At 45.9% G+C, this 14,079-nt stretch overlaps 1 protein-coding gene across 1 annotated transcript; it reads right to left on the bottom strand.

Moving 5' to 3' along the window:
* Positions 1–3,235: 3,235 nt before the first annotated feature.
* On the bottom strand, positions 3,236–4,811 carry LOC149356430 (uncharacterized). The gene is made up of 3 exons (XM_089576339.1): positions 4,300–4,811; positions 3,319–3,828; positions 3,236–3,278 (listed from the first exon to the last, which is right to left on the bottom strand). Exons 1-3 carry the CDS (start codon positions 4,800–4,802, stop codon positions 3,236–3,238), a joined length of 1,056 nt encoding a protein of 351 aa, XP_089432465.1. The 5' UTR covers positions 4,803–4,811.
* Between the last annotated feature and the right edge of the window lie 9,268 nt (positions 4,812–14,079).

Raw genomic sequence — 14,079 nt, 5'->3', positions numbered from 1 at the left:
TGCCGTAGGATACCTGCTTACTATGTCGCCAGCACTCAGCAATTCATCTAGAAAGCGTACGATTCCTATACTCGTTTCATACATCATGCGCAACGCTGTGAAGGCTACGGAAGTAATCCGCAAAAAGAAATAAAGAGAAGTGTATCACTCCGCGCATGTTGAGGAAAAAAAAGAAGCTTGTCTGTGGCCGTGTGGTCTAACGCGTCGCCCCGGAGAGTCGACAAGCAATGAGGGCGCATGGGTTCAAATCCCGCGTGGTGAAACTTTTTTTTCGCACATTTTTTTTTCTTTTTTTTTCATCGAAAGTTGCATTTCGCGTGACTTGAAAGAGATATCTCGTTTTGTTCACAATCGCTTGAATATTATGCCATGTTCTAAAAAAACTGCATGCATCATTATCTGTTCATTTGATGCATATCGTGTTAATGTGAGCTGTCCGAAATTCGTGGTCAATGATGCTCGAACCGGCTTTTGGTCAGCAGTGGCGGTTTTCTTACCGATTCTGCAGCATTGTGACTATACTTTTTAGATACAAGCTAGAGATTTGAGCGAAAGATGACGTTCATTCGTCGGGTTTAATTAATCAGCACAGTAGTGAGTGCTCCGCCGTGGCCCGATTAACAAGTGGCCGTCTGCAACTTTCGATTTCGCTGTTGCCGAGGAACCCACTCTTTTGTGGGCCTCTCTTAAGGTATCTGGAATGTTATGAATTGTTCCGTGCAACCGGTTAGCGGCTGATCAAGTCTTCGCCAAAAGAGTCTGGGACCGACTTTGGCACTTAGCTGTAGAGTAGCCCGAAGGACTTGGCGAGAGCAATTATTTTTTACTGATCGCAAAGTTGAGAAGCAAGATGTCTGTTAATTTAGAATGCTGGTTTATAATTTAGAATACAGGAGCGCAGAAAACATAATCTAGACTTAATAATCGCCCATTTTCTGACATTGTATGTGTAACGTTCTCGTGCATATCTGCAATTCTTTTGTTTTTGTTAAGATATCTTTCGTTCTTAAGCAAAGTGCGTTTTTCTTTGTCATTGAAGATAGCTCTTAACTTGGGTATTATATTCGGCAAAACAGCAGTGTAGTTAAACTGATGGGTCAAATTATTTTTACACACACCACCTCGATATGGCCTGTGTCCCGTGTTGTGTTAAATTTAGAACATAGTGTTGATTCACAGTGACAGAAAACAGTACTGCCTCGAGTTACAGATTTGTTGTCGTGCACAAATGTATATGAAGGCAATACAGAGGCAAGTCAGCTAGTCTCTATTTCCCTGCTCTCCTAGAAGAACAGAAGCTGCTCAGGCAGAATTTTCATGCAGCCAGGTAAAAAGAGTTCCAAGCTGTGGGAGCCTCAAGTAAGAATGCAGAAAAGGTTGTACAACGCTAGGAAAAAATATTCGATAAATGAGACAGGACAATAAAGAATGTTGACCCCGCAGTGTTTGAGAGAAATGGTTTATTCTGGAAACAGCCAGTGGCCCCCTTGCCCGAAGGCACAGCCAATCTCGTTGTTATACCTTTCAGGAAGGCATCCTGAGATGACTTCACAGTATTATCCTGCCAGACGTATTCTTTTGTGTGCCCTGCGTTGACCCAGGTTTCATCTATCTAAATGATGCACCTGTAAATGCGAAACAATCGAACGCACAAGTTAATGCTTGTAAGTAAACAAACATACTGCAGCATTAAAGCAGGCAACGCACTGCAACAAACACACTGCTGGCCAGTGTCTCACAAACAGCCGCTCAAAGACAATCGAGAAAAAGAATTATTTCGGCTTTATTGCTCCCTTGTTCGGGCTTATATTTCGAGCCCAGGCGGCATTTGGTAGTCAGTTTATATTCACTGTATGTTCGCATGGATTACTTGACTAATTCGGTAACATTTGAAATCTCTTCACTTGTGGCCACTGCGAACAAAAATTCCCGACGTTCGCAACCGTAGCGCCAGTAACTGGTACCACCGGAGCAACGGGAAGTGTACGTTGGGTGTTTATTCGTTCCTCACGGTGACGACGAGATGGCACTACCCATTGCGGTGCTACGACATTTTTGGCAGTTTTGTTGTTTTTGCTTGCCGCACCAATTCCGATTTAGCGATTAAATCTGACCTATGCAGACACGTGCCCCACCCAAACGTAGCGCAAACCTGGCCGTGAAACGTCACCTCTACGCAAAACGTCCGCAACAGCAACGTAGTTAAGACAATTTCCTTTAAATGTGTCATTCTCAAGCAGGAATCACTGTTACGACTACGAGGTTGCAACGCTAACATCAAGCTCTATGTGAAGCCAGTCTAAACGTGCTGCGTAAGAAAATAAGCAAGGAGCGACTCCTACCTGTCCTGTTCTCGGAATTCCTTGATCGCCTTCAGGTACTTGCGACGCCAGGCAATGATGTCACTTCGCTCGATCAGCGCAACGTTCCATTTTCTTTTTTAAAATGTGAATCCGATGTCCTTCATCAACCTCCACAACGTCGTTTTCTTGAAGTTCGGCAGGTCGTCCTCCTCAATGACAGCCTTTAGCACACTGTCCAGTGTGGGGACTTCCCTCTTCGCGTACATACTGTGCACTTTCAGACGGATGGCATGGACTGTGAAGCTGTCATTCTTGGCTATTCGCGAGCTTGAAATCTTCACGTCGCGAGGTCTTTTCTTCGGAGACGCCAAAGGCCAACACAGACGCTCCGCCTTGATTTTGGCAACGGTACGGGAGATACTCCGGTGTCCTCGCTCACAGCACTCAGTACTTCCCGAACAGACTTCTCCGGAAAACGGATCCTGGTGCGAGAGTGCACATTTTCAAATTCTTGCTTGGCGTGTCTTGACAGCTTGGATGCACGAACCTTTGAGAAAATGCGTACACAATAGGTGGCCGGGGCCGCTGAGCAGGACGCCATTTTCTCAAAAGTGAAAGGGAGCCGGACGGAAGAGTAAACACGGCCAGGGTTGCGGAGACGGCGAAAACGTGAAATCAAAAAATACGACAAGCGCAAAATCCAAAATCACAGATCTCGATCGATTCGCTCGCTATGGGAACGTTTTTTGTCAAGCTGATTACAAAAGTATTATCCACGAAGCCTGCCGGCAAAGCATTTGTTATTTTTCGCTCACCACAAGCAACGCACTATTTTGTGTCACAGATGCAGGTTGCGCAAAAAGGAGCGCTAGCTTTGGCAGCGTTGCACCTGATGTATGAAACGGAGTATAGGGCTCTGATAGCTGGCAATCCTAACCAGGGCGTGAGCAAGTTGTGCACGACGTAACTAGTTTGATGCGAACGGTTTTCTTTCCAAACTACTTCAGCGTCAAATTTTCCGATTGTACAGATATTTCCATTGCTCGGCCCGATCAGATCGCCTGCTTGATCCAGGGAACGTGGAATGAAAGGAAACTTTCCACCTACGACAGTCACTTCTGCTCCGGTATCTACTTTCATGCCAACTTCGTGGCCGCTTATCAGCACTTTGAGGAAGTGCGCAGACGCTCTGTTCTGAGATTGCGCGACCGTGCCAAGAAATTTCTTATCAGGTTCGGCAATGCCATCGAGATTCCCGTCTGCCTGCTTCTTTTTTCGGCACGCTTTTTCGAAGTGGCCCAACATTCGGCAGAATCTGCAGCTTTCTTGCCGCGCTGGGCAGCTGCTTCTAAGATGAAACTGACCGGCGCAGAAGCTGCAGCTCTTTTGACGATAAGCATTCTTCTGTCCGCGTGAAAACGTGCTCTTTCCCCCGGCTATGCTCCACTTTACTGCGCCGACACAAGCTTCCGGGACCGTACAGTCGTTGCCTTTTAGCTCGGCTTGCTGTTTGTTCACTGTTTCGCTCGTAATAAGTAAGTAATTACTCATTGGCATCCACCCGAGCGCAGCCATACGGCTACAAAGGAAAGCTATACAGCTTTCTCAGAAACTTCGTAGTTAAAGAAAAATTCGTCCTGGTCCGGGGTTCGAACCCAGGACCACCTCTACAAATCTACTCCACCTTGGGGGATTCCCCTAAACATTTGACCAACACTGTTCCCACTTCGAGTTATTGATCAATTCGATCTCGCCCTACCATAAGCTTGCCGTCCTGGTTAGATCAATTGGTAGAGCGACTGCTCCGGTGTAGCGGTGGTCCTGGGTTCGAACCCCGGACCAGGACGAATTTTTCTTTAACTACGAAGTTTCTGAGAAAGCTGTATAGCTTTCCTTTGTAGCCGTATGGCTGCGCTCGGGTGGATGCCAATGAGTAATTACTTCCTTATTACAAATCTACTCCACCTTGGGGGATTCCCCTAAACATTTGACCAACACTGTTTCGCTCATACGCGCTCTTGCCAGAGCCGTGTTTAATGTGAGCTTCGGATCCATTTGTAGTTCTTCCGATAAAGCCTCATCCCGTAGACCGACTACGAACCTGTCTCTAATTAGGTGGTCCTTTATGTCTTCAAACTCGCATCTGTCTGCTAGCCTGTTTAGCCCGGTTCCGAACTGGTCTACTGTTTCGCCCAGCTGCTGACGGCGTTGATTAAAGCGAGCACTCTCGTAGAATGTATTCTTGGTGTGGACAAAGTAGCTCTGGAACTTCGATTTTACGAAGCTGAGGTCCTTCATTGCTTGATCTTTGACATTTAGTGACCGTAGAATCTCCCGCAACTTTCTGCCCATTGTATAGAGAAGAGTCCTTACTTGAACTACGGCTGGCTTCTCGTGTAGTCCGGAGGCGAATCTGTAGTCGTCAAATTCGTCCATCCAGGCGGGCCAGTCCGCGACGTTCTGGAAGTCGAAGGGTCTCGGAGGCTTGATTCCCGCCATTGCGAAGTGTTGCTTGTCGCCTGTCACCGGGACGACTTGCTCTTGTTGCAGCAGCTTCTGGTCATCCCCTTGTTGGCGGTGCCATAGAGAAAGAAAAAATAAGAGAGGACACTAGGCAGAAACTGGCCTCAGGAAGTACATCACGACTATGCAAGCGTCTAGTATTCTCACCGAACTCCAGAGGAAGCAACGCGAAAATAAATGCTCTTATATTAAAACACATAAACTTCTTGATGCTAAATAATTTTGTTGTGCTTAAACGTCACTGTATTAACATATATATGAAGAGGCAATTTATTGAAAAACGATGCGAAGTTTTTTGTTATTTTTTTTCGACCGTCGTCTGCACTCTCATTTGCACGTAATTGTGGGCGTCGGCTGCGTCGGTGTTTCTGTGCTGCAGAAGCCACTTTTCTAGTGTTGAACAGCAGGTGAGACACATTTCTTATAGAAATTGTGCTTGAAAACACTGACATAAAGAGTCAACACAACCAACTGTTGCGTTTTGACATCGCAGTGATCTGTTAACATACGGCGTAAGGCGCGCGGTGTCTGTGTGGGTGGTTTGTTTACAAAAGTAAGGGAGTGGTATCAGGGAGGCCTGGGGGCCCAGAGCCTGAATGAATAGAGCATAGACTCATTGCACGGTGCAGTTTCAGGCCAAATTGCTGCGCAGTCTTGAAATACTGTGCGAAATGCGGATATATTGTTTTGCTCGTGGTGATGCGCATTGCATGCCGTATACCCGTATCCATGCGCAGGCGCGGCGTGGCGCGTATTTCAAATGCTGGAATGGCTCGTATTTGTATGTTTCGGGTATATGTTAACTGCGCCTGCGTTCAACTCCTATTTAGACTCAAAATGTACTGCGTGTATTTGTGTGACAGCGATATTGCATTGTGGCGCGATTTCCTGCTACACTGAACACAATTTTAGCGTAGTTATGACTTGCTATATTGTTTTGATTGTTCAGAATAACACATGCTTGCATTAGCATCCTTCAGAACACGCTGCAATGCCGTCCGGCGGCCCTTCCAACGGCAGCTACTGCTCTGTGTCGTGGTGCCAGAACAACGGCAGAACGCACAAGAAGCCAGGGACTAGTTTCTTCCGTATACCACGGGACAGCAGGTGCGTTGAGTTTTCTTATGTTGTGGATTTCTTTATGCTTGCTACTTTTGCAGTAAGAGTGAAAACAAAAATCGTTTATTCACATTTATAGCGCTAGCTTCATAATAAGAAAGCTTGGCCAAGACGGCTTCTTCATTTGAGTTTAAAATATTGTAAATTATTACCACTATGGGTTAGTAAATAAGCCGTGGGTTAGTAGATAAGCCGTAAAAAAAAAAGCCGCGAAAAAGGATATGTAAGCAGGGCTTTCAACTTTTGGCTTTGTCTGATACGTATTATTTCAATCGGCGTAGGTGTTAATTCAAGACCCCCTATAGAAAGCATGCTTTCTGGTCAGTGACTGTCATAAGCTCGCTGGGGACTCCACAATTTTGATTCCTTAAAGTGTGACTATATTAACTGCCTCTGGTACAAAAATCTTGTGGTACCAAGTGTAAGAATATTTTTCAGGCAATTACGCTTACTCTAGGTGCATCATCGCCATTGCAGGATGACAGCATGGTTGCAGTACACTGGAAGAGACGACTCTCTGAGAAAGCCGGCCAACCTACTGTATGCCACATACACGGTTTGCAGTGACCATTTCACTGCAAAAGATTTCATGGACCCTCCCCACACGAAGCTCACAAAGCTGGCCGTGCCTAGCGTCTACCGTGACTACCTCTGCTTTCTCTTCTCTGTTAATAGTTACAAATTTGCCTATTTATTTATTTATTTATTTCGAATACCCTCAGGGCCCGGGTCGGGCGTTACAGAGGGGAGTGGAATACTCAACATAATTAAGATAAAAGCACAGGCGCATTATATATATATATATATATATATATATATATATATATATATATATATATATATACACATATATATAGGGGTGTCAAAAACAGTGCAAAAATAGTAAGGAACACCAGAAGGTAACAATAAACATCCAAGAATTCAATACAAGTACTACAAGTAAGGAACACCAATATATAACTGTAGAACACAATACAAGTAGTAATACGGGGGTAAAAAATAAATAAACAGTGCGTAACGATTAATCAGGAGCACCAAAATGAGCTTTTAAGGCATTTTTGAACAATGTAACATCAGTAATAGACACAAGATCTTCGGGAAGGTGGTTGCACTCTGTTATTGAGCGCGGGAGAAATGAATTATGAAAGGTATTCGTGTGGCATGCGAAAGATCCAATTTTATGACGATGGTCCACGCGATGTGACACATAAGAGGGCCGGTGGAGTAAAAGATTGTGAAGTGTGTCGTGGTAGTATATTTTATGGAGCAAACAAAGTCGCTGTATCTGACGTCTCAAGGAGAGTGGAGGTAGGTGTAATGTGTTTTTCATGTTAGTTGTGCTGGCAGTACGATGATAATTACTGAGAATGTAGCGGGCAGACCGATTCTGAAGAGCTTCGATGGTTGTTACCAGATGATCAAGGCCGGGATCCCATACAGAAGCAGCATACTCAAGCTTTGGACGGATAAGTGTTTTATAAAATTGTAATTTAAGAGATGAAGAAATGTTCGCAAAATTACGTTTCAGATAGCCTAGAGATCTGTTAGCGTTGCTAGTTATATAGTTGATGTGCTGTTCCCATGATAATTTGGATGAAAATAAGACGCCCAAGTATTTGTAAGATGTTACCTGTTCAAGCGGGGAATCGTGAAGAATATAAGAAGATACATTAGAGTTAATTCGAGATACATGCATTAAGTTACACTTGTTAGAGTTAAGAGTCATTAACCAATCCTGACACCATGCAGTTACTGCGTTAAGGTCTGATTGCAGAATCTTTTCGTCATTAGGATTGGTTATTTCACGATAAATTACACAGTCATCTGCGAAAAGGCCAGCGCGAGATTGAATTTTGGTGGGTAAGTCATTTATGTAAATTAGAAAGAGCAAGGGAGCAAGAACGGAGCCTTGTGGCACGCCGGAAACAACGGGGACATTATTGGAGTCGATTTCGTTAATCGTTACGTATTGGGAGCGATTAGTAAGAAAACTTCTCAACCATGCAAAAACGTTGGGATCCAGGTTAAGTTGGTGTAATTTAAAGAGGAGTAGAGTGTGTGATACCTTGTCAAAAGCCTTAGAAAAGTCTAAAAATATGCAGTTGACAACACCGCCGTGGTCGAGGACGCTGTGAAGAAAGTGAGTGAAAGATGCCAGCTGCGTTTCACATGAATAATATTTTCTGAAGCCATGTTGGGAACTATGAAAAAAAGATTGAGAATCAAGATGGGTAGCGATTTGGGATGATATGATATGCTCAAGAATTTTGCATGGAACACATGTCAAAGATATGGGGCGATAGTTTTTAACATCATGCTTGTCACCATTTTTATGTGTGGGAACCACCTTCCCTACCGCCCAATCATCAGGAACCAAGCCGGTGGATAAAGATTGGTCGAAAAGTTTTGTTAAGATGATAGATGAATAAAATTTGGTGTTTTTAAGGAATTTTGACGTGATACCATCAGGACCAGAAGCAGAAGAGAGCTTCAGGCAATCAATAATCTTTTCGACACCAGCTGGATTAACTGTGATGGGAGGCATTGGCGATAGCGGAGGTATGTCGAACAGAGGTTTAGGGACGTCTGCATGACTAGAGAACGATGCTGCAAAAAAATCGTTGAATGTAGAGGCACATTGTTCATCTGTTAACGGTAGACCATCACTGGAGTTAATAATCATCCTATCGCTTTCAGGGCCTTTTACTGTTCGCCAGAACTGTCGAGGATTAGAACGTAGCAGATTGGGGAGGGTGTGTTGAAAGAAATAGCGTTTGGACTCCCGTAAGGCGCGACTGTAACTAGCATTCGCGGTGCGATAGGCTTGCCATCGCTCTGATAGTTTTGAGGTTTTAGCTAGGCGGTATAAACGCTTCTTTTTATTGGCTAGTCTTCCGAGAGCTTTATTATACCATGGTGATTTGGTGCACTTAATTACTCGTATGGGGATGTGCTTGTTGATGAGCTCGGCTGTTTTGGTTTTATACAAGTCCCAGTTTAATTGTAGGCTGCGATGTTCAAAATTTCTCAAAAATTCGTCACAAAAAGAAGATAATGCACGATTAATTTCGTCGTAATTTCCTCGGCTGTAATTCCTAACAATCTTCATTTTTTTTCCTGCTCGGGGGGCAGGGAATCCGAGCGTAAATTCAAGGAGTGAGTGGTCGCTAAGTCCTGGAAGAATGCTGAGGTTTGAAATTGATTCAGGGCATGTAGTTAAGATAAGGTCAAGAGTGTTTTCAGAATGACTAGTGCATCTTGTAGGCAGTGTGACGATTTGAGAAAAATGGAACGTTGAGCACAAGTTAATAAAAGATTTAGATTCTGAATCAGTAGGAAGACTACTGGGGCCATCCACGCCCCAGGAGATATTAGGGTAGTTAAAATCACCCAAAAGAAAAATAGGAGAACCAGGATACCGAACACAGATTAGATTAATGACATCGTGTAGGTTGTTAATGAATTCGAGGTCTCTGGGTGGTGGACGATAACATACACCGACTGTGATCTTCCTGCCTTTTATGTTTAATAAAACCCACGTTATTTCTAGATTGCTTGTCACATGTATTGCGCATGAGGATATGTTATGGTCTACGGCAATTAGTACTCCGCCACCTGGCCTGCAATTTCTATCATTACGGTAAAAGTTGTAGCGTTTGTTACATTCTAAAATTTCATGGTCGCGTATTTTGCTTGAGAGCCATGTTTCTGTTAGTACTACTACGTGGGCTGCACAAGAATCAATAAATGAACTTAACTGTTCACGGTTTTTCAGGACACTTCGAATATTAGTATACACAACAGAAAGCTCATTAAAAGGTCCACGACCCCTCTGTGACCGCTAAGGTGATAAACTAGAAGGTTGGATGACGCCACTGGGAGAAGGGCTAGAGGATAGCGCAAGGTCAGCGACAGATTTCTGGGTGGTCACAGCCTTGTTTAGTTGAGATTCAATGACGGTTTTCGTGGTAGGGTTGTAGGTGTAGCACTTCCCGTTCATGTGGAGCCTTTTATACTTCAATTGGTATGACGTGCTGCGAGTCTTGGCAAATTGTAAAAGCGTTTTTCTAGCTAGCCTAGTTGAGGGACAGAAGTCTTCGCTGACAGAAACCTTGTTCTTTTTTATCGTGTCTCGATTGGACAGAATTAGATCCTTAGTCTTGGAATGAACAAACTTGGCGATAATGGGCCTGCAAGAATTCTCTCCGGCACGTCCGAGCCGATGTGCACGCTCAATGTCATCGGAGCTTAAAGAAGAAAAGGCTGGTAATTCGGAGAGTACTGAAATTAACTTTTGTTCAGCGTCCGATGGGCTTTCTTGGGGCACTTCAGGTATGTTATAAAAGATTAGATTATTGCGCCTGGATCTATCTTCGGCGTCATATAGGCGTGCGTGTAAGTTAGCACATTCCTGCTGGAGGGTTTCAATATTTTCTTGTGTCGCCAGCATATCAGTTTGCAGAGTGTCGATAACAGACACCTTTTCTTCCAGGCATGTTAGCCGGTCGACAACTTCTGTCAGTTTTCGACCTAAGCTATCTTGCTTATTGCTAATTTCAGTAACTGAAGCTTGAAGTAGCTCTTGGCTGTTTTGCACCGCGACAGTTCTTGAGTGTACGTCGCGAAGCAGCTTTGATATTTCTTCTAGATCCATGCTTTGTGTATTAGCCCTCGTACCAGGGCCAGGGCCAGGATTTAGTTCAACATCACCAGCAATTAGTAATAACACTTTCACGACATCAGCACACTCAGATATCACAGAAATAAGCACTTCTGGGCTCGGAAACAGCAAAAGGCAACGATCTCCGGTTTTCTTGCTATAGAGAGACGGATAGCAATTGACCTGCACAATGAAGAAACGGTTGGCATAAGTAGTCCGCATCGCCGTGCTGTCTCCGAGCCCACTGAAGGGTCCCTGTGGCGACGCTTGGTTTATATCGTCGGGCAGGGATGACGTCACTGTAGTCGATGATGTGAAGGTAGTTGGCGGGATCTTTAAAGCCGCAGCGCTGTAGATTAGACTGTCTTGCTCTGTGCTGTGGCACGTTTCCACTGGAATCCAAGGCTCGTGATAAGGCGCGAACAGGACGGTGCTTTCGTTGAAGGCGGCGTATCCAGAAGATGCCAGGAATGCGAAAATCTGCACAATGAAGAAACGGTTGGCATAAGTAGTCCGCATCGCCGTGCTGTCTCCGAGCCCACTGAAGGGTCCCTGTGGCGACGCTTGGTTTATATCATCGGGCAGGGATGACGTCACTGTAGTCGATGATGTGAAGGTAGTTGGCGGGATCTTGAAAGCCGCAGCGCTGTAGATTAGACTGTCTTGCTCTGTGCTGTGGCACGTTTCCACTGGAATCCAAGGCTCGTGATAAGGCGCGAACAGGACGGTGCTTTCGTTGAAGGCGGCGTATCCAGAAGATGCCAGGAATGCGAAAATCTGCACAATGAAGAAACGGTTGGCATAAGTAGTCCGCATCGCCGTGCTGTTATATATTAAGAAACGGGGTTATATTTCTATCAAACTTTTCTGTGCCATGCTGGCATCGGTTTGTGTGCAGCCTTTGTGTGCTCATTCTTTTTGTTGCCCTGGAATAAACAGTTTCCTCGACACTCCGTCATTTTATTAAATACGGCATGTTGAACTACCACTTGCTCCGAACAGGAGACAAGCCCGTCAGACAGAAAGAACCCTTATTGATTTATGAATCCAAAGGTGTTTGTTTTATAGGTCTGTTATCTGTACGACTTACGCTCAAATAATTTCGTTACGACGCAATTGGCACAAGGGATTAAGCGCGGCATTCTGCCCGCCTCCGGCTACAGCCAAACGTGGGTAACGCGCAAGCAATTCGAAATTTGCGCCAGTGAAACCGAAACAAGAAGTGAGTGCCAGTTCCTTTCACCAACCGCTTGGTGCGCAAGGATCGATTGGGTGGTGCGTAAGCAATTCGAAATTCGCGCCAGTGAAACCGAAACAGGAAGTCTAGGCCTGTTGCTCTCACCAACCGCTGGGTGCGCTACAATCGATTGGGTCGCTGGGGTCTATGGTAGTGTCCTCTCTTATTAAGGCGGAAGCCTTTAATGCCTCATCGTTGTAAGCAGGAGCTGTCGACAGAGAATGTCACGCTTTTCAGTTGGTCGAAACGGTCGTCACGTCACAGTGCGCGAATTTCAATCGGGGCCAATTGTACTTAGGCTACTAACCATGCCGATGATTACAAAATCGTCTGCCGACCACAAGGTTGGAATCTGAGGGACTTTGCGCCCGGACTACTACTCTTCTGCGCCTGCGAGGTGTCCAGGCTGCCGTATGATACGGTGAAGAATGAAGACATTATCAGAGTCAATACGGCCAACAACACCTTCACGCTATGCACGCCCGATCGTCAACGGGCGACTGCATACGCCAAGATTGAAAAACTGAACCTCCAAGGTCAAACCTACAACGTTACGTCGTACGTGGCGGCGCCCGAAGACTCGATAAAAGGGGTCATTTACAACGCCTACGCGGGAGACTCGCCCGAAGCGGTTCGCCAAGGCTTCGGAAACAGAAACGAAGGAATAGAAGTTGTGGATGCCCGAAGGATCGGACAGTCCAGAACAATACAAATCACCTTTTTTGGAAAGAAGCTACCCAGCCAAGTAATCTATCAGTGCGGCGTCTTTCGGGTCCACCCCTTCAGGGAGCAACATAAAGTATGCTACAACTGCAGGAGGGTAGGACACCGGGCCGACGTCTGCTACAAACCTACAACGAACCTTTGCCGCCGCTGCGGAGAAAATCACTCGCCTCCACCTGAGGGAGAACAGCCAACCTGTCAACCCGTCTGCATCGTCTGCAACGGGGGCCACAACACAGGCAGCCGGAACTGCAAATTCCGGCTGATCAACAGGAACAAACAAGGAACGCCCCATGGCAACCAGGCACCCAAGCAAGGGGACAACGACTCATCACTACACGGACACCAGTCTAGGCCCAGGAAGAAGGAACAGGGTGCTACCGGAAAGGGAGGCAGCCACAGCCGGAACAACTCCAGCTCCTTCCCGCCCCTGGGGAACCCAGCAGGGAACGACAAGCGAAGCTCGAGCCGCGGACGCAGCGATAGCCGCTCCAACAAAAAGGTGAGCTGGCCAGCAGAGGCCTCCCAATCTATTGACGCTCGAGAGAAGGAGTTTCAGATACAACTACAATCCCGAGACAGAGAAATTGCCAGCCTTAAAAAAGAGTTGGCTGACATTAAACGCCTGTTACAAGCGCATCAGGTACAGAATGCCACTTCGGCTAGAACGCCACCCACCGCGTCCCAGGCTTCGACCAATATTGCGATGGAAACAGACGCCATTTGCCACACTCCCTCCACCGCGTCCCAGTCTTCGGCCCATAACGCGACGGACACAGACGCCAGAATAGCAACTAAAAGACCGCTTCCTACAAAAGAAGGCGAGGAATCCAAACGAAAGGCCGAGGCTTCGGAAGCCGACACCCCGCAGCCATCGAAAGCGCCTACCAAACTCAGGGCAGACATCAATACTCTGTCAGAGAGAACTAGCGCTATATCAACAGAACAAGCAACCTTCCAAGGCCTCGTTACTACCAAATTTGCTGAGATAGATATTCGCTTTGCAACACTAGAGGGACAGGTATCCCAAATAGCCACGTGTATGCAGCAAATAATGGATAGGCTTACAACTATCGAGGCCCGCCTACCCCCCATCTTGGATCTGTCCACGACGCCACAACCATCTATAACCCAACATGGCACCACGCCAAAAATTTGAAATTTGGCAATGGAACTGCAAAGGCTTCCGCCGCAAGCGGGCCCACTTGCAGCTCCACATCCAACAAGCACCGTCTGTTACAACCCCAGACGTGATTGCGTTGCAAGAAGCTAGCGGCAGGGCTACACTGCCAGGCTATAAAGCATATCTGCCACCTCATTATGATACTAGTAACGCAGCCGGCTCCTTCACAGCCACTCTGGTGCATAGAAATATCACCGCAATTCAACATTTTATAAATGATTCGGAAGAAGATTACACCCTACTTGAAATAGTACCAAGGCAAAAAGGAGACTCAAATCTCTTCATCCTTAATGTATACAACCCGCCCAGAAACAAAGGCAATGGACTCCCA

The sequence above is a fragment of the Amblyomma mixtum genome, chromosome 3 (genome assembly GCF_055824585.1).
Source record: "Amblyomma mixtum isolate Tamu chromosome 3, ASM5582458v1, whole genome shotgun sequence".
In the NCBI taxonomy this organism is placed as follows: domain Eukaryota; kingdom Metazoa; phylum Arthropoda; class Arachnida; order Ixodida; family Ixodidae; genus Amblyomma; species Amblyomma mixtum.
The sequence above is the reverse complement of the archived record's forward strand: the minus strand, read 5'-3'. Positions and strand labels throughout refer to the sequence as shown.